General features: G+C 40.0%; 2 protein-coding genes across 2 annotated transcripts in view; one reads left to right on the top strand and one right to left on the bottom strand.

The window, feature by feature from the left end:
• The window catches only part of fancm (FA complementation group M), a 37,816-nt gene that overhangs the window by 14,209 nt on the left and 3,638 nt on the right, over window positions 1–19,969 (bottom strand). Inside the window, exons 5-12 of the mRNA XM_037071179.1 lie at window positions 3,531–3,662; window positions 3,065–3,197; window positions 2,822–2,914; window positions 2,515–2,619; window positions 1,966–2,138; window positions 1,032–1,238; window positions 708–948; window positions 440–588 (exon numbers count right to left, since the gene is read on the bottom strand). Coding sequence (XP_036927074.1) covers window positions 440–588; window positions 708–948; window positions 1,032–1,238; window positions 1,966–2,138; window positions 2,515–2,619; window positions 2,822–2,914; window positions 3,065–3,197; window positions 3,531–3,662 — 1,233 coding nt within the window. The remainder of the gene's footprint in view (window positions 1–439; window positions 589–707; window positions 949–1,031; window positions 1,239–1,965; window positions 2,139–2,514; window positions 2,620–2,821; window positions 2,915–3,064; window positions 3,198–3,530; window positions 3,663–19,969) is intronic.
• soul3 (heme-binding protein soul3) lies at window positions 9,367–19,790 on the top strand. The gene is made up of 5 exons (XM_037071192.1): window positions 9,367–10,050; window positions 15,094–15,188; window positions 17,071–17,212; window positions 17,340–17,523; window positions 17,707–19,790. Exons 1-5 carry the CDS (start codon window positions 9,816–9,818, stop codon window positions 17,876–17,878), a joined length of 828 nt encoding a protein of 275 aa, XP_036927087.1. The 5' UTR covers window positions 9,367–9,815; the 3' UTR covers window positions 17,879–19,790.

Genomic DNA, 19,969 nt, shown 5'->3' with positions numbered 1-19,969 from the left:
GTAATGTTTTAGTTTGCTGTGATGTATTTATATTAGAAATACTGTAAAATGACAGTAAACTTATATTCAAGCCAGCAACATTACTGGTGCCAAACAAATCCAAATATGGGAGGTCTATTGAAACTATCTGTATCTAAACTCTTCTTTCTTTTTCCCTTTCCCAAGATATCAATTAGGTGACAGTACTTCGAAAGTGCCGGTTTGATTTAAATATGTTAAAATCCAAATGCTTGATGACGCGTTGAATGATGAGCAACTTTTCTATAAACAATCATATAAAAGGTTGTTCTAGCTTATCATTTTCAATGTATTATTTCATTGTTGAAAAATCTTAACTTATATTGTCTGTGCATGTCATGGAACGGATGTGTATGCTGACCTCAAAATGGGGCGGATTTATCTTCAAATCTGAAGCTAACAAACAAATAAAGAAAGCAACCTGAGGTGGTAGAGCAGTCGGTAAGGTCATGAAGTGCGACTTTTCCAGGGTTGGATGAGCTTCATCTTTCTCCAGCCTCATGGTGGACGCCCAGAGGGAATATTCAGTACTGCTCAGAAACCCGTCCGATGTTGCACTGCCCTGGCGAACTAGCACATCAGACACACACAAACTCAGAAACCTATGTCCCCTTGTTGCAGTCAAAAAAAGATTTTTTTCTCCATTTCCTTTTTGAATAATCAAAATCTAGTCCTTGCTCATCACTCACTTAGGTTTTGGGGGTGGATGAGTGACGCTCGTCCTTCAGAGTGGGACCTTCGACCTCTGACAGACCGCCTGCTGTTCTCCTGATGGTCAAACTGGCCACAGGTAATGTACATCTTATGCAGGGTGGGGTTCACCCCCTCAGGCATCATACGGGGACTGTTGGGGTACATGTGGAACCCGTTTTTGCTGCTAATAATGGACTTGTAGATACTGCGCTTGTTGCTTTGGCTCTGGTTGTAGGTCTGAAGAAAGCGAAAGTTAAAAATTTGGTTTTGGTATCAAATGTTAAGTGCATTTGGTAAACCAACAAGTGTTAAACACAAACCCTTTCCTCGCGTCCCTCTGCCAGGATGACAACGATGCGTCCCTGCCGCTTCCGTCCAGTACGCCCCATTCGCTGCACCAGGCGGATGGGATTCTTCTGAGCATCGAAGCATACAATGAGGTCCACCTCTCCGATATCCAGCCCCTCTTCCCCAACACACGTCGATACAAGCGTGTTGAAGCCTCCCTGACGGAACCTGTGCACCACCTGCAACACATATGAATAGCAGAAACAAAGCAAGAAATTGTCAAAGTGCTCAAATCTTTTCACTCGTGTGTCTAGCATGTAAATACGTACCTGTGCCAGTGACTTTAATTGACCAGAAAAAAAATGACCTCTTTATAACACAATAAGGTGTGGTTTATTTTTAGAAAGTACTGTTCGTACAAGACATGATGTACATTTACATCTATGTGTCATCCTTGCATCATTTATTTAGAGGAAATGGCACAGACTGTAGACAGAAACACACATAGAAACTTCAGCGCTAAGCAACCAGCACTTCAGCCACTTTTTCTGCTGGTTTATAAGATACATTCCTTCAGAGCCACGAAGTAGACAAGAAGAAAGACACGAAATACAATTCAATTACAACTCCGGATGAAAGATGAACCATAAAGTAACAAATATAGTATAAAATGATATAATTTTACGCTCTGAAAAAAGAATTGTGACAATTTCTTTTGGAACAAATGGTATTTTATTGTCTTGAGTGGTGCCTTTTTATTGTCCTTTCATTGCGGAGCAAACTCAAAATACTTCAGGAGGCACTACCAAGGAAAATAACTAAGTTCATTGGTAAATATTGTGCTCTAGTTATCTTAGGCTTACAATAAGTTGTTTATTATCATCACATTAACTTCATATTTCTTAAGTCACTTAAGGCTCACTGTAAATCTGTCCTCAATTCAAGAATGAGGCATAGAGACTCTACCTCAAGTTGCTCCTTCTGGGTAAAGCCTTTCACTCCCTTCCCTGCTGAGGCTTGGCCCATAAACGTCATGACCCTTATCAGCGGAGCGTGGCGATTCAACATAGCGGCGATCTCCTGCACGCTCTCCCGGAACGATGAAAAGATCATCACACGGGTGCTTACTTCTTCAGGACCTGGACATTAATGAGACAGAGGAGACACAGTATGAGCCGATAACATCACGCTGCTTTAACAAACAGTGTGTCTGTTTGTTGAAACAACGTAATGTAATGTAATGTGATCCTCTCCAAATTTAATATGCTATGTGTAAACATACTGTCATTAAACATTATAGGATTCAAAATACTGTTTGGATATTGTGACATCACACACTTCACTACTGCATCTTTAATGTAAGCCTAGCAACAAGGTTCAACAGTTTCAACAAAAGACCCAATGCTGTCTCTTTGCTGTATGTAGATCATGGCTATTATATTTCAGCTCAATCACAGAACAATCACTATATATATGAGTCATATATCAGTTGCACTGCTATAATGAGTAAATCACCAGTGTTGTCTGCTGAGCTCTCATCCCACTGTCTGAAATGCTGCAGCACCACCTCCTCCAGTTTCTCCAGCTTGGGGTGACTGTACACAAATGGCTCTTCTGGACCTTGAGGTATAAATCATTAAATGGTATTAATTGAACAGAGGCTGTGTAGTATTTTCTACATTTAAAGTCCCTTATATATTGAAATATTTGGTTTCTTAACTGGACAAAAGGGGTATCCAGATAGTTCCCGTCCCTTCTCAACCAACTACATAAAAACAGCTAAGAAATGTGACTGAGGTGTCATGAATGAAAGCTCAGTTACCAGCAGATGGCTTCACAAACATTGCTTCCATCTCATGGTACAGTTCCATGAAGGCGGGAGTCCTCTGCAGCTCATTTCTGGCCCTGGACATCTCTGAACCAAACAAAGCAAACACTTTAGCATTATGCATTAATGAGTGTGAATACACCCAGGGGGCACTGACGAAGAAATGCTCTCTAGCACATGTATCTGTGGATAAAGTGCTACTAAATACACTGAAAGCCTGAAAGTGAGGTGACCGACCTCTGGATCCATCCATGATCCCCTGGATGTAGAAGAAGAGCGACCGGAGCCCCATCTGCATCAGCAGCTCGTAGCCGTGATACAGACTGATGCAAAGGGCAAAGTCGCCCTCCAGCATTCCCTGCTGTGGACCCTGTGGAGAGGACAGCAAGTAAGTCTACAAGACCACTGTCAGACCACTGGTAGGTAGAACTGATCTTAAAAAAAGCTTTTTTTGAGCTTTATGTATATCAACAAGTTGTGTTGATATACATGTGCATGTGTGCGTGTGTGTGTGTGCGTGTGTGTGTGTGTGTGTGTGTGTGTGTGTTTTTAATGTGTTTGATAACCTTTTCTATTTTGTCAGATCCGGGGCTCCATACATCTTAAAAAGGAGGCCCAGCCGGGTCATGTTATGTAAACGTACACTCAAGCAAACAGTTTTTCACATAATAGCAGGCAATGATTCATAGAACCAAGTCTGTGCCTTGATCTGTGGCGGTGGGTTCTTGCGGAACTGATCCCTGGCGAGGATGAGCTGGTATTTGCTGAGTGTCCGCAAGTCTTTGTGTGCCATCACCCGGTTCTGGAACAGACGAGACATGAATTTCTCCAGCACCTGGCAGGAAGAATAACAAACAGATCCACAGGGTCATCGATATATAGGCCACTTCCTGTCTTAAGGTGTAACACATCAGACTGATTGACTGCAAAGTGCATCCACATAAACACAAAGGCTCACACAAAGGCGTGACCTCTGTGACTCTTTGAGATTTGCAGCTGTTGCCTCTATTAGCAAACAGACTTGCACAGACTGAATAGAAGTCTTACTCCAGCAAGAGACACATAATAACACTAAAATATTCTTTCTTCCTGCTGTCCTCATTTCCTTATAATACGAGGAGAGATGGAGGCAGTTTTTCAAAGAGACAGTTTCAACAAAATCTATTCATCTTCCCCATTCCAGATAATCAGAGACAGGGTCATTACAATTTCAATTTCAGCTGTGTGGAGATGCTGCTCTAGAAACTGAACAGAATAAAAGGACGCGCTGAAAGAAGAAGTGGGCTGCCACTTTGAATCAATTCATAAAAAGTAAAAAATAAAAAAATAGAGATTTCATAACAACCGACAAGCAATTTAGCTCTTTTGATTTGTATGTTATACTTGTGTTATAAACTGGAAACAAAGCTTAATTAGAAAATTATGTGACAAGTAGGCTGAATTCTACATGTTGGTCTATTTGTATAAATCTAACACTTTTCAAAATAATTGTTACTGGTAATTTCATAATATTATAGGCTACACTTCATCTTTATCAAACATGTTTTCTAATTATTGTATGAATAATAGGGTATATAATTATATGTATTTTATTTCCATTTTTCATGTTATGCATATTAAACATTTGGGTTTTAATTTATTTTGTTGGGCAAGCATGATAATCAACAAAATGAGGGGAAAAAAAACACAAGACACCTTCACGGCTACATGTGACTCCAAAAGACATTCACAATGATTCAAGGTTGTCACTAGAGTTTAATTATTTAAGTAAAAACATATTTTATAGCCACTACACTATTGTCTGATGAACCAATATGTTCAAGGTAAGATAGCTCACGCTCACAGCTGTCTCAACACAGACATTTTTTATTATATATTTTAAAAACACCTTGACCATCTCTCTGAGCAACAAGTGCTCATACAATAATAACAGGATGAAATAGAATAGGGGACCTACTTTCTCTCTTAAGTGGAAAAAAATGCTAATTTGAAGCTTTGTCCGTGAAGAGGAAACTGAGCGGTCAACCCAATTTCTGCTCAACATCAGCCTGCTTGTCCGAGGTGAAACGAGAGTGTGCTTAACACATGTTATGAAGACAAAAGCAAAGACTTAGATAACAGCCTTTAATTCCCCTGACCTCTCAGAAAACATCAACAGCTATATCACCTAGCCCTCAATGTTCTTTCATAACGAGGCCACCTCATCTCTTTGGGACTGTGCTTCATCACATTTGATATGGTTCAAGCTCGAAAACAGTGATGGCTAAAGAAGAGTTATCAGCAAACCGTAGTGAAGTTAAATAATGAATGCCATTATTTCAAATTTCTGTTGTGGAGTGAGATTATAAAGAGTTTACTTTTTTGTGAGTTTTTTTAGTATTTGGGACTGAAAAGAGGATTATTTGACCAAATGGGGTCAAATAATACTTTTTCTTATTTATCTTTTTTTTTGTTGTTAAAATCATACTATTCCTTCCTCTGTTACTATAAACACAGAGATACTTTTTGGGTTGTTTTTTTTTTGTTTGTTTTTTAAGAAATTGTAATACGAAATGTTATAAAACAGATTTTGGAATCTCTAAGGCCAGCCATGATTTCAATCATGTACACATGTACTGTGTGTACTTGTACACATTTGTACTGTACATGTGAATGTGTGTTCCTCTATTGATGACATTTTTTTAACAAAATTATTCAAAACATAGAACAGATGTAGACAATGATGGACCACTGAAGGGGGTGAGACGAAGGAGGAGATTTAATTGCACAGCGCAGGTCTATTTCACCACTGGGTACAAGGGTAAAGATATGCTGGAAGGACCAGAAAAGACTGTAGATTTTCAATAAATGTCAACATAAGAGAAATAAATTTGTGACTTAAAGGAAACTCAAGTTAAATACTTCAAATTCCACAATGTTGACACAGCAACATGAAGCCTCATGGACTCTGTGTATGATTTACCACATGTGCATGCCTGTGTGGTTGTGTGTGTGTCGGGGAGAATCGGACAGCGTGGAGAGAAAGAGCCACAAGGTGGATACAAAGCAAAATTTCTCTCCCTGCTGTAGTTAATTGACAGGTGAAGCTGAATGAGAGAACGTGTACACAGCAGACTGGACCAGATTATGAGATTACACAGAACCAGATTACTGAGGTTGCTATTTTCGTCTGGCTGGAATGTGGAGTGAAATGACAGAAAGTGCCAAAAGAAAAACAGAGTTCTAGACCAAGTTCTAGTTTTCTGCGGTCCAATTTGGATCCGCCAAGTAGTTTTACCTGAGGTTGCAACTGTGGACTATAGTCATTATTAATCAGCCTGCGGATGTTTTTTGTTGTATGGATTGATTGTTTAGTTTTAGTTTATTTTGTTTAGCCTGTAATATATCATAAAAACAGGGGAAAATGCCCATCATGAGATCCCTGAGCCCAAAGTGACATCTTGATTTGCCCCGCCCCCCTAAAAGATTGAGGTGGTTTGAAAAAAAAAATTATCTAAATGATCAAACGATTATGAAAACAGTTCTTTTGATTAACTTCTCCATGTATGACGTATACTTATGAGTCATCTAGCAAGACGTGTGTGGCATTGGAGTATTAGCCTTTGATGACCAGCACATTCACTTGCATAGCTATCTGTTCATTCATTCTGAGGAATACATTAAATCACAAAAGCTTTAAGTGTCCTACAATTTCTATTCCTTTCTGTGCTGTTACAACAGGAGATTCTTCAATAAAGCCATGAAAAACCTGTCACAATAACCGATAAACAGATGGTACATGTTTATGTTTATGAAGGGAGCACAGAGAAAGACCGACAACAGTCAGGTAGTGGAGAAAAGAGAAATTAGATAATCCTTATATACCTTATAATGATTGATGACATAGTATAGTATATATTAGACTTATTATAATTTCATCCCCCTACCAGACCTGGACAATAAACAACAAACAATAAAGTTTAATGCTGTGACAGTGAATATTTTGTGAGTGTATAGTGTTAAATTGAATACAGGCCAAAAAAGACTTAAAAATCGGTGCATTCTGTTTTTATTTGCTCAACACAGTGTCCCAGCTTTTCAGAAAACATTTGCACAACAGGTCAGATGTCGTGAAAGCCACTGGATTAATTTAAAGTAGAAAAGGTTTTGCTGTAATGCACAAAAACCGGGAGACAATCACTGTGCTTCCCCTGAAAATAAAGCAAGAGGTTCAGGCAAAGGCAGACGGGGGGTTGAGGTAAAAGACAGCAAAAGGCAAAAAAACAGAGGGGAAAAACTACCATGAACAATATCACAGAAAGAGGGACTCTATTTAGCTGTGGTCTCATTCGTTTACAGTAATGACAGTAATTACCACAACTGAAATAGTAATGACAAAACAAACACAGAGGGGTGTGGGGTAAGGGTCTCTTAAAAACAGTAAAAAAAACATGAAGTGAAGGTTGGATTTGGATTACTCCAAAAGCAAGATTACTAAAAAGAGGAGAGGAGAGGACGTGGGCCAAATGACACCATCGCTGAGCATGCTCAGTGGGGGCCAGCGGTTGATTGGTCGAGGGGCATGGAGCTAAGTGACGTGGGGAGTGGGTGAACAAGCCAGTCTGTGTTGAGCTATTAATAACAGAACCCACACTCAGGCTGAACCTCTCACTCCTGCATGTCAACAATGGCGGGACTTCTTGATATACATCTGTGTGTCTGTGCGATGAAGCTTAGCCTTGCCATCACTGACAGCAGGAACAACAACTGTGAGGAAAGATAAATAAATAAATTCCAATACAATTAATCACTTGATAAATAATGAAACCCCATCGTTAATCAGAGGGTCCTTATTTTGTTTCCAAGGGCTGTCACAAATCAAAAATGCGATTTCATTATGGCGGTGACATTTTATTATGCCAAGATATAAAGACAAAGCATGACAATGGCATAGATGAATATATGTTACAGGCGGGCAGGGGGTCTATTAGGTCAGTCCTCCCCTTCTACATTGCTGTTGGCTGTGTGTATATGTGCAAATGTGTCTTTGTTTGCATGTGTGTTTTTACATGGAAAATACCCCACACAGACTAGGGAGGATTATATAATCACTCTCTACGTGCCTGTTGGAGGGTGCAACATGGTGGTTGGCTGTTGCAGCGTCAGAGATCAGAGGAAATCCTGCTTAGTCTGTCCCCTAGTGCACAAGTTCAGCTTTGTTTATTATCCTAGCAGTGGAAATATTTGTTGTAAATCAACAAAAATAAAAGAACTTGAAAAGAGATGAAACAAGACAAAGAACATAAGGCACAATTATATAAAATTAATAAGCAACTCTCTTTTTAAAAGGTTTGGTGTTTGTGTCCACATAGCTCATTGCCTATTTTACAGTCTGTTGCAGTGGGTCTGTATTTCCTCTACCATTACACCTACAGGCAGTCATGGCTCTCACACAGACACACTCTCGACCCGCTCCCTGCTGTCCTCTACCGCTGGTTGTTCTGTTGTCAAGACAGTCATCAATTTCTTAAAGGGTTGGGAGGCACATAATCACATGTGAATGAGCTACAAGGTGTCACTGCACCAAACAAGAGTGCGATTTTTATTGTTGCAATATAAGTAGACAGCGTCAGGTAGCAAGTCAGTTACGTGTATCCATTGTTAAGACATATGATTTTTCATTTAGTAATATAATATAGAATAATAAAAGAGTTGATTTAGGGCATAAAATATATTTTTTCAAAAACATCCAAAATATTAAGTCCCCTACAATGCAACACTGGGTAGTAGGAAAAACAGGGAATTCAGAGGGATTTACATTAAGTCAACAAAATAGAATACAAAAATAATAATAATAAAAAAAATAATAAAATTCAAATACAGGCAACACAGCATTCAGTGCCATTTTCTACTTTTCAACTAAAAGAGTTTGCTGCTCCTCTCTGTTTATAATTAGAAATTGAATATCTTGGGGTTTGGACACACAAAATAATGCCTTTTGAATTTGTCACCGTGTGCTGTCCGGACACATGGTTGACATCCTTTGATATTCTCCACTATCTTATGGTATAAACAAGAGGTGTCCAAACTAATTCCCAGAAACTAAATGGTGGACCGTGGGCCAAAAGAAAGCACCTGTTGTATTATGTTGTTGAGATGCATAACATTACCATACGAAAGTGTGGGAGGCAGGTTAAAAAACAAAATTCAGGCGATTAATTTTCAAAGTATGATCCTTATTGTTTTTTCTTTTATCCTCAGTTACTTTAGTATCTCTCCGTCTGCTGTGCTCAGACTTTGAAAATAAGTGCCCATTATGAATTTAGATAGATAGATAGATAGATAGATAGATAGATAGATAGATAGATAGATAGATAGATAGTATGTAGATGACATATACTTTTATTGTTATTATTATTATTATTATTATTATTATTATTATCATCATCATTATTATCACTACTACTACAACTGGCCCCTCCTTGGATTACTGAGGGTGGCTCGTCTGTGCCTGGCAGGGTGGGGGGTCTCGGGTATTTATCGTCTCGGACAGCAGGAAGGGGCGGGGCCTGTGTGAGGCCGCAGCATCACGTGGTGCGTCCTCGCCTCCTAAACATCGCATTCACCTCCGGCTACAAAGAGGGAAGCGTAGCGCTGCTCCGTGCAGTCGACGGAGACCAGTTCTTCCTCGTTATTTTTTTATTTTAATTTTTTTTAAGACTAGAAAGTAGAACCGGGCGAAGGAATCAGGCTCGCCTGAGTCAGATGTAACATTAAATATGGCTGAATGTGTCGAGTGACGGACCGGAGTGTCTGGTTTGTTTACCAGAAAGTAAACGACGGGTCCAATCTGGACAGGCAACTCACCGAGGTCCGAAGAGATTAACACTTAAACGAAGCTAATTTTAAACGGCGATTCACGCTTTTCTTTTTAAATTGATTTCCAGACCACCCATTGAGGGGGTCATTTTTATTCTCCATCGGTAGTGAACAACTCTTGCATAGAGAAATGGATCGAGGTGGCTGTCAGATGAGCGGCGGCGGAGGCGGAGGAGACCGCAGCGGGCCCGAGCAGTCCGGGATGATCACGCTGGAGGACCTGGAGTCTTTCTCGGAAGACCAGCTGTCTGACTCGGGGAACGGCAGCCTGGAAGAAGAGGCAGAGACCATGGAGGAAGACGATGACCGACTGCTGCATTACTGGCAGGACGTAGCGAGGGGACACCAAGTGGAAGTTGCTCAAGGTAAAACAATGTTAATAATGATAAATGCGTCGAGAAATACAACGCTGGCATACTGACTTTAAGGTTATAATCTTTTTAGGGCTATAAACGTTTACTTGCATATTGCAGAAAAGTAACAAACAGCTCGACTTTGACATGTCTGAGTTTACTTTGGTTCAACTTCCTCAAGGCATTCCGCCATGTACATTGACCTAGTTTCAACCGAGACACATGGACAAACCGGTCCCAGCTTGGGAGCTCTATCTCCCTGCCTCTTAGTCAAAAGTCTCAACTGTAAAACTAAACAAGTCAGAACAGCAACTGCAAGTCCAAACGTTGGAGCAAAACAGATTTTAAAAAACAAAAACAAAAACAAAAACAAAAAAAGTTAACTTCCGAGTATGGAAACATGGCTCAGTTGTTATATGACAACAGCAAGGCAAACACAACGTGAGGTCATGGGACCTCTTGTTTATTATTTTCGTAGCTGGAGGTCAAGATGACAGCGAGCATGTCAACAAATACAATTCAACCACAAACATAATGTTAGGTGAGTTTTCTTTGGCCTCCTTCTACATTTGGAGATCCTCTTAGCAGAAGTAATGAGGAAAGCCTTCTGTCACACATGGCGCTGTTGCAGAGCAAGGAAAGAGATTGCAAGAACAGTGATCCAGTCCACCATGAACTTATATAGAAGCAAATAACTGTTTCTTCTTGTAGATGTAAAATATTCTAATAGGACAATACAATATTATAGACATTATAATAAAAACAAAAAAGTGTGGCGTTGTTGTGGTGTACTACTAAAGCACCAATCATGTGGTTAATAGGATAGGGATACTAAAGTTTGTGGTATCTAGCAGGTAACATTTAAAATAATAAATATACATTTATCCTGCATTTTGTGAGGTACACACAGTGTTTATCACTGTCGCTTTTACAGGAATATGGAATATCCGTAGCAGCATTGGTATTTGAGAGTACTGTGGATGATTTGATTTCAATTTCTCGCAATGAAATAAGTAAAAAGAAAAGGGCGCACAATCACAGTAAACACACTGTTCGCCTCATCCAATAGAATAGCTGTTTTGTTTCTGGGATATGCAAACAGTGACCTACCAAATGTAAATGGCTGTGATAAACCCTGGCTGCTCCATATGTCCATTAGTTTGTATGTTTGGTGTATGATCTATTCGCAGGCTGTCTGAAATGTGGCCAGGACACTGAATGTTGAACTGCTCTGCAACCCTTACACTAGAAAGATAGCCTCTGACACAGCAGTCCGGTGTTTGCATCTGACTTGAGCACAGCATTGGATTTAACAGTCCAATTTGCCATTGGCAGTCGTTGTGTTAATTTTGAAGTGTCAACATAGCTTTTGAAATAATTAATTTGGCAGTCATGTTGTTTTTTGAAACCACATAAACCAAGGGGGAACAAGGAATTGATTTCAGGCACTGATCTGTCCATTGGTTCATCTCAAATGTTTCTTTCCAATTCAACATTTTCTCTGGAAAACTGTAAGTATATTTAAACAGTACCCTAATTAAATTTGAGTTTTTCCGTGCTTTAAATCAGTGATCAGTTCTGTCGACATGTAGCTCCAGGAGTCTCATTTTTACCACAGGTGTCCAGACATGCTAGGCTAGAGACAAGAGCAGTTGTTGTGAACTCTGGAACCTTTGAAGTCAATACTAATCACAGATCTTGGATACATAGACCATAACAATGGGCCCATTATCACTGGCTAAACCTCAATATTTTAATTCCCGGTTCACAGCAATAAAATGCTATTTTCAAAATGCGTCAGATTTGCGTTTATGTGTGATGTAGGGCACAAAAGCGTTGAACAAAATGAATATCAAAGCCTTCTCTATTAGATCAGCTTATGTATGGTATTACTTGTTAGCCATGGGTTCCCTTGTTGGCTTGCGTCTTCATAAAAATCAAGCACTATGTGTGACCCCTCATCACCAGTTTAACGTGCTTCTACTGTAACTCATGAGCCGTTCACAGAAAGTGATTTTTTTCCCTTAATTATGTTGTTAAATAACTGTTGAAATATGGATTATGTGTGAAAAGTCTGAAAAAATAAGCATTATACGTCATTCTTTTACTCTCCAATCCCTTTGGTTGTTCAGATCTCAAGTTAAGCGCCCCCCCATCTATTGTCAGACTGGGTTCTCACCTAGACTCCAGTAACACAGACTGGCACGTCCGCCCTCTGCCCTCAAACCCAGGCTCTAATTGAGGAGTTAGTACAAAACCACCTACTGGGGCTCTCAGACTAGGGGAGGGGGATTAGCTACCTTGTCTGTGCTGGTACTGACGTTGCAGCGGCTAAGTCTACTAATACTGTTGCTAAGGACAGAGGCCAAGGCCACACGATAAAGTCCTTTTCTCTAATTGGGATGGAGTTGGATGGACAGGGCTGAGGTGGGAGCTCAGCTGTGCGATTGGTTAACTGTGGTTAGGGCTACAAACACAACTTAAATTTCACTGTAGCTACTAACGAGTTGTAGTGCTAATTTACAGTCCAGCAAAAAGAGACTTGCCACCTATATTGTTTAAATGGTATCCATAGCAGCATGTCATTGCAGCCTCCAGCAAAATGGATGGCTGTAAAAGCAAATCTAGGCCACTTAGGATTCATCCATACAATTATTTGATGTTAGACTCTTGCAGTGCAACCTATTGGTACAGTCTAAAAGCCCCTTTAAGACTGCGTGATTTTCATGCCTCATTTTTGTGAGGTCAGAGAAGCAGATATCATCAACAGCTGAGGATGCATGAAGGGTTCCTAGCTTGTAAACAAGATGGAATGTGTGTTTTCAAGTGAGTGAGTGAAATTCATGAACAGAATTGAATTTGCCTTAGCAGGTTTTCTTCTGCCAAGTATCACAGATCCTACTTAATTGCAGTCTTATCTTAAAAGTCGTGATGAAGCCAATATTTCGCCATTATCCTGGTGTTTTTGAAACAGATGAACTCAAACAAGAATGAGCATGTTTCTATTATCTGTTCCCTTTTCCTCCATTGGCCCAAGTTAATACTGGTAAGTCAACACATCCGACCTTTCAGCAACACACCCCACATTGTCCCTGAAGCATAATTCCAAATTAATTGAAGTCTTATCTGACATCAAGTGTGAAACCACAATAACACACTACGTGTTCAAAGTCAAAGTTAGTACACTGGTGATTATTGACAGCAGTAGTTATTACTAGATTCCTACTTCTAAACACCGGTTGACGGCTGTGCATTAAATTGCATTATGTGATGTGACATGAAAAAAAAGCCATGGCTAGAATGCACACTCAACACTTCCTACAGGGATCTGAACTCTAGTAGCATGTGTCCATAATGCATTTTTCTCTGACAGAAAAGTCCCGAGGTATGCTGGGGTGAAGTGCTTGTGCAGTGAGAGAAAAACACTTCTTAACCAGAGCATTTACTGCACAGCTAAGCAACAACAACTCACACCAGCAACATTCAGATTCTCAGCAATCTGGTCTATAAACGGGCTTTTCTGTATCGTTTATTACATGTCACAGCCTACCTGAGGAACTCCGGCTGTCTACATCAGCATCTTCTTTTAAATCACATGTAAATAATGCAGTTTACCTATTTTTTTATTTTTTTTTTTACATTTCTAGCCGTGTTTAATTTATGGTTTTACTCATTCATTGTTTAAAATGTCCTATTGCCAGCCTGTTTCTTTACACATCACTGTGTATGTTACTGTTGTAATAGTTGTATGTTATTATTATTCAGTAAACAGAAGAAGCTTGATTTCCAGGGTGATTAGTCCTGTCCTATCTCATATTCGATTACTTGCCTAAAAAAGAGCAACAGTGACAACATCGGCCAAATCGGCATCATCTGTGTCGACTACTGCTGATCGAATTTGAATTCTCCTATTTTAACAAAGTATAAATGTAGATTATGATGACCTATGAAGAGAAGTCTGAAGCTCATGGGAATTGTAGTCGTTGAAAGGACATTAAGAACACAATGCCTTGACAATTAGGTGACAGTATGATGAAAAAATACAACTGCAGACCAGATGTTTGTGGCACAGAAGCCAGACTGAAAGTGGAGTCTAACCACAGTCCTGCACTGATCATAAAGCTTGTGCACAAATACAAGTGTGTGTGTTGACCGGGTGGTCAGTGTTGACTGTTCGGCTGCTATAGAAACTGATGAGTTTGCTTGGGGGTTGCGTGCAGCGCTGCAGGTAGATAACCATCCAGTGGTTTAAGCTGTGGTGTTTCATCTCCTCCCTGTCTCTCATACTGGAGGTACACACGTAAACTGGGAGGTAATATTTTACTGTCAAATATACACAGTCATTAACCTTGCTGTGCCGCTGCTTCTAATCATAAGATCCTGCTATATGAGCCAACATTCTCTCACACTCACACTCTGTCACTCTCACACACACAAACACACCCCAGCTGTTCTCCATCATATTGATTGATAAAATGTGATTTAATTGGGTTTACCTCGAGTGCCTTGTATTTGACAGTTCAACAATGGAACATAATGCCATTACTAAATCTACCAACATGGGCATCATCATAAAAGAGTGGGTAACAGGTCAAATATGCTCCAGTATTTTGAAAAAGCATTGGCTCCTGCTGTTGTCCCTCTCTGTTAATACCAGTCTATACCTGGCCTTGGGCAGCTTCAGTCAATGTTCTCTCCACCAGCTCCAATAAACATTACACTCTGTGACACCCTGGCACAGCATTCGGCCCATCTGGCAACCTCTTCTCACACAAACCACTGACACTGCCTGCCAGCAGATTACTGGAAGTGGGGACGTTTTATACGGATTAGAGACAGAAGACTGCAAATGTTGATATAATGTGAATGGAAAAAGGGTTTATGGAAGTTTGTGTACACTCCAAGCGTGGGAAAATCATATGAGAGGTCACACAAAGCTTCTGCTTTAATGTATTTAACCACCTTTATATGAAACAGCATGCATCTACCGTTGGCATAACAAAAAAACTTTTTTTGTTACCTCTGTTTAACCATGTGTTGTTTGTCTGTTGACAGATATGGCAGAGCCTATTCAGCAACTAACCAGCAACAACCATGGACGCAGTAACAGAGAACACGTACCTTTCACCCTCCTTGCACGCAAAGAGAAGGTATCTGTCTGACTTTTGACCACAACAAATAATCTATATACACTTGTGTCACCCAATTTTTCTAAATGTTCTGTTTCATAAGAGAAAAGTTGGTCAGCATTGACCTAGTTTTAACTAGATATTTAGTGTGTCTTCACCAGAGACTAGACCTGCAAATAAAGGCCTTACATGCCAACCAGATATCTGAAGAGTAGCAGTCAAAAACCTTCCACACTGTAGGACCACAAAGCCAGACAACTGCTGGACGGGAAAGGCTCACATTAAAAGCAAATGTGCAAACTGGAGTAACAGCAGTGGTTGGCATGAAATAACAACGATACAGGAATAACTCCATGATGAGATTTAACTTTTTCTTGGTGGAACAGACTATCCCAGAGACATGTTTTCTGCCCTCCAGTTTAGTTTGATTGAACTGGTCATGGGCAATATGGGTATCTTCAAAACAGTATTAAGATATAGTAATTGTTCTGTATATTCAGTTAAGAAGTGTCGTAAAATAACCATACTGTACTTCATCCCACTCGATTGTTGAATTTTAATTAGGAACTTTCATACAAACAAAAGCTGCCTCACTTTGCAGATTAGAAACAACATAAACTGCACTGCCTATAGTAACAATTCCTTCTCCCTTTGAGCTTGGGATACCTTTTGCTCTGTATTCCCTCCGTTTCACTTTCCTCCTCCCATGTTTTCTTGTCACTTTCTTGGAAAATCAGATTAGATGTCGATTACTACCACCAACTATCACTCTCATGTCACCTGAGAACATGGATAGCTGCCCTGCTGTCCAAATCACATTACCTTGTGAGGCAGCTGGATTTTCAAATTCTGAGATCACATGACAATCCAGCCCTGATTTGCCAGATATCCTGTCCTGAATACACCAACCCTAGTTCATTTAAGGTCAGTGTATAACATAATGATGCCTGAATAACCTTTAATCTTACTGTTCTGATAACTGAGATGCATTTAATAGCTGTAAAAAACGGGAAAGTCTTGGATTGCACATACAATAACAAACAGATCAGCCCTCTCAGTCGACATCGGATAAACACCAACAGCATCATTATTGGTTGACAGCAACATACAACATAATGTGCACGTATGCATCAGCTCTTCATTTTCAACATGATGATCATGGCACCCACTACGATAAGCCCAAACTCCTTAGGGGGCGTATAAATACAGAGGTCTAATTGGTTTAACTTGACTTAATTAGTTCATTTAAACTTGGCTGGAGACTCCGGTTAAACAAAGGACAATCATGACACCCTATTCTTAGAGCTTAGGTTTTAGTGCACGTTGACAGCAAGCAGTCTCAAAGCTGTGGGTCATACACATGAGCTGCATAGACAATGTCTGAATGAAACGATCAAACGACAATCTACTCATGGGAAAATTATTCTATGGTATTCATTTTACCAAAACATTATTTTATCTTTAGGTAAAAGACAACAGAATATTTACTGACAGTCCATAAATGTATTGATGCAGCATAATTTAACATGATAAAAACCACAGAGATGCACCAGTAATAATTACATTACACCACTTCTCCTTGTAAAAAGTGTTTTCCATCCAAATAGAGCTCTTCATAAGACACTCCTTGACTACACTCACAAGGCCAAAATGCAGCATGTCTTGAATTATTTTAATTGCAAGTAACAGTTGTGTGGGATGCATCTTTTACACATTTTGTAGACAGCTCAGCTTTCCAGGCATTCTTCCGAACATTTGCTGGCATCCCCAAAGCTATTTCCCAGTTATCCTAACAAATGTCACAGAAAACAGTTTCATAACACTTAATTCAATTAAATGCGGCACTAATGAAATCAACTTGTAACTCATTCTTCTCTCATTTCGTCATGTGTAATTTTTTTAGTGTGGGGAGCTGCTGTTTGAGAGGCGCCAGTACGAAAAGGGCCACTGGGCTTGTATAAGAATGCGTGAGGACACTTATGAACAGAGCATCTGCTATGGCTTCATGAGGATAATGAAATACATCTGCCAGCAGAACTCTGTAGGTAAGTCCACAAGAAAGGAACTGTTCGACAATCAGGTACCGGCGTTTGAAATTTCCAGCCTTGTCTCGTATGTTCATTGGCTGATGATCATCTCCGAGCGAGTCTGACATACAGTTGCCTCCTCTAGGTGACTACCTGGGCATGACACTCCCCATCGTCACAGTGGTGCGCACAAATGAGAACCAGGCTGTGCTCTCCCATGAGGTCACTGTGGCATATTTCCTCCCTGCTGAGCATCAGGCCCAGCCCCCACAACCTACTGACAGCGAGATCATCATAGAGATCTGGCCCACCACTACTGTATACGCAAGGTCAGTACAGCTTACAATAAAAAATGTTTGCTACTCCTAAATTAACTTCCTCTTCTTGTCAGCAACGACTAACAATGAATGTTTTATCAATGACAAATGATGCTCGGATTCATGCTTGGCCTGCTTTACCTTCTTGGATTTAGCATGGAAATATTCATGCACCCTTCCCCCTGCTTCTTCCAGGCCCTTCTCCGGTCCTACCAACGAAGTGACCATCATTGATCAGATCAGCACCATGGCAGAGCTTCTAGACTCCACCGACATGTGTCTCCACGACTCGTTTATTGTGGCCGGCTACACCAACCCTGCACATAGCCAGCGCCAGAACGAGATCTGGTTCCTAGAGCGACCCTAAGAGAAGAGAGGATTGAGCAGCATCCTACTTGTGACCCTTGAGGCTCATAAAGACTCCGCCAACACTGCCGCAGCCCAGCTACAGCCTCAGATGCAACATCCTCTTTCATTCACCGCCTCTACCTGAACTGACCACCAGCCCAGCACACTCCAGATCAGTCAGGGCCTGAGAGAAAAGAAAACAGCCCTTCAACTAACCCTCAGTGAATTTTCAGTTGTGCTCATTTAGATAAATCCTCTAAACAAAACCACTGCCATACTCTCATTGATACAACACAGATGCTAAGATGAAGCATAACATTTCATCTCCTACTCAAAAAACACTTTGCTAGGCACAGTGCCCTCTTGTTAAAGCTAGTTTTAACACTTGACACTCTGTGAAGGCGGTGACCATTGAGTGCTGTCAGAAACATGCAACTGCCTGTCTTTACACAACAGAGACAGGTTCCCAGTAGACATGCAGCCTTATCTATATGCTCTGTTTCTGTTTGTTGCACAGCTACAGTGTTCTGTCATGTGGGGTAAAGGTCAATGCACAACACGCCCTTCTCTAGTTTGCTGAGGTGATTGCAACTGTCACTGTTGATCCATTATTTCTTTATCTCTGCACTAAAGATAACACGTTTAGGTGATGCCAGTCACACTGCATTAACAGTTATTTTGATTCTACAATAAGTGCAATATTAATTGTTGTAATAACCAACAATCAACAAGTCAGGTATTACAGTTGCTGGGCCACTAACCTAACCCAATCTAAGGGGGTTCTCAGTGGCTGATCATGGTGGGTTGGGGGAGAAATCTGCAGCCTGCAACACAACCCGATAAAACAACATCCAGCTCAGAACTGGTGGCTTCTACCGTAAATAAGCTCTTAACACAATAGGTGACACTAAATTTAGGAAACATGAATGTACTGCTAAAGGGAGGAGGTAGAAAACAAATGTCACACTCCGAACCAAACACTGAAAATCTTACAGATTTTACTGCTGAATGACAATCATAAAGTACTTCTTACGGCAACTCAATGCATTCCTCATGTTTCATACACACACGCAGGAAAATGAATGACCTCTGAACCTCTTTCTACTTGCTATTTTCTGTCATCAGTGGGAAGTAAGCATTTGTTCATTCAAATGCCACTGCTACTGAGTGGAGACAGTCCAAAATAGATAGAAGAAAACTAAATTCTGTTTAAGTTGAAACTGTTTAATGAGTTTAGAGTCTATAAGCATCTTTATCTCATATGCAACATACACAGAGTGATATGCGTCACACCAGCTAACACCCAGAGTTCACGATGATATGGGAATATTTGGAAATGTACATTTTGTGCTTGGCTGCTACTGAAATAAAACAAAACTGGAGGTAAAGTAGCCAAATCATCACTGTGTGAGGATTTATCAGAGAAGAGCATCCTTCGAAATGCTTGAGTGGGCACTAATTCAAGCATATTAAATATGTGTAAAATTGAAAGTCAAATGTTGTGCTTAAATTGTGACAGTTGGCTTCATCTTATTTAATTTATAAAAAAAAAAAAGAAAAGAAAAGAAATTGACAGTAAAGAAAGTAAGTAAGTAAGTATTGGGTTAGGAAGGTTGCCCAGTTAAGTCAAGACACCAAATCCAAAGAATTTCTTTTGCATTAAATGATTGTAGAGTTGGCATGATACTCTATGATAACAACTGTAGTGAATAAACACATGCAAAGCCATGATTTTGGTTGGTTTCCCTTTAAGAGCCTGGTTATATGGGAACATCAAGTGTGATGATTCAACTTTTTTCCTTTCTCTTTTGCTTCTTTTTTTAGTGTTCTGCAAACGTGCTGTACTGTGAAAATCAAGTGCATCAACAAGAGCTACTGTGGTTTTCTTTGTTGAATAAAAACATACTTGTCTCCTGTCTTTTGTAATCTACAGTGAGGCCTTTTTTTGTTCAGCTTTGTTAGGAGTTTTATTGGGTTCTTATCAGACACACAAGTTCTACTGGGACAAGAACTAAGAAATGACTCATTAAAAATGTATTAGCTGACTATCAGAGATAGGAATTTTCAAACACAAGTAATTGGTGATTTAAGGAGCTTAAAAAAAAGATAA

The sequence above is a fragment of the Acanthopagrus latus genome, chromosome 16 (assembly GCF_904848185.1).
Source record: "Acanthopagrus latus isolate v.2019 chromosome 16, fAcaLat1.1, whole genome shotgun sequence".
In the NCBI taxonomy this organism is placed as follows: domain Eukaryota; kingdom Metazoa; phylum Chordata; class Actinopteri; order Spariformes; family Sparidae; genus Acanthopagrus; species Acanthopagrus latus.
Note: the sequence above shows the minus strand (reverse complement) of the source record. Positions and strands in the feature narration are given on the sequence as shown.